Source organism: Lagopus leucura, unplaced genomic scaffold, assembly GCF_019238085.1.
Source record: "Lagopus leucura isolate 7727_CA_CO unplaced genomic scaffold, USGS_WTPT01 27951-0_obj-0_obj, whole genome shotgun sequence".
In the NCBI taxonomy this organism is placed as follows: Eukaryota; Metazoa; Chordata; class Aves; order Galliformes; family Phasianidae; genus Lagopus; species Lagopus leucura.
Window position 1 is genome coordinate 644 of NW_024964508.1, and position 633 is coordinate 1276.

A 633-nucleotide genomic window follows, 5' to 3' on the forward strand; every position below is an offset into this window, starting at 1 on the left:
CATCACCACCGATGGCACCAGGGGTGGCACCACAGATGTCACCACCAATGGCGCCACAGATGGCACCACGGATGTCACCACGGGTGTCACCACTGTTGTCACCACCAATGGCACCACGGGTGTCACCATGGGTGTCACCACCGCTGTTGCCACCAATGGCACCACTGTTGTCACCACCAACGTCACCACCAATGGCACCATGGGTGTCACCACAGATGTCACCACTGATATCACCACAGCTGTCCCCACAGATGTCACCACCAATGGCACCACAGATGTCACCACGGGTGTCACCACTGTTGTCACCATCAATGGCACCACGGGTGTCACCACCACCATCACCACCAATGGCACCACAGATGTCACCACTGATGTCCCCACGGGTGTCACCACCAATGGCACCATGGATGTCACCACTGATGTCACCACAGCTGTCACCACTGTTGTCACCACCAATGGCACCACGGATGCCACCACCGATGTCACCACCGTTGTCCCCACCGCCACGAGGAGGACGTCTGTCACCACCCGGAGCACCAGAAGGACCGGAGGCACCGCCGTCCCCACAACCACGGGTGGGGGGCTTTTGGGGACATTTTGGGGTCTTCATGGGGTGGGATTGGGGTCTTCCTA

At 59.4% G+C, this 633-nt stretch overlaps 1 protein-coding gene across 1 annotated transcript in view; it reads left to right on the plus strand.

The window, feature by feature from the left end:
* LOC122191747 (cell wall protein SED1-like) overlaps positions 1-575 on the plus strand; it is a gene marked incomplete at its 3' end in the record, with an annotated part of 1091 nt that extends 516 nt beyond the window's left edge. The window contains exon 2 of the mRNA XM_042892138.1: positions 36-575. Coding sequence (XP_042748072.1) covers positions 36-575 — 540 coding nt within the window. The remainder of the gene's footprint in view (positions 1-35) is intronic.
* Between the last annotated feature and the right edge of the window lie 58 nt (positions 576-633).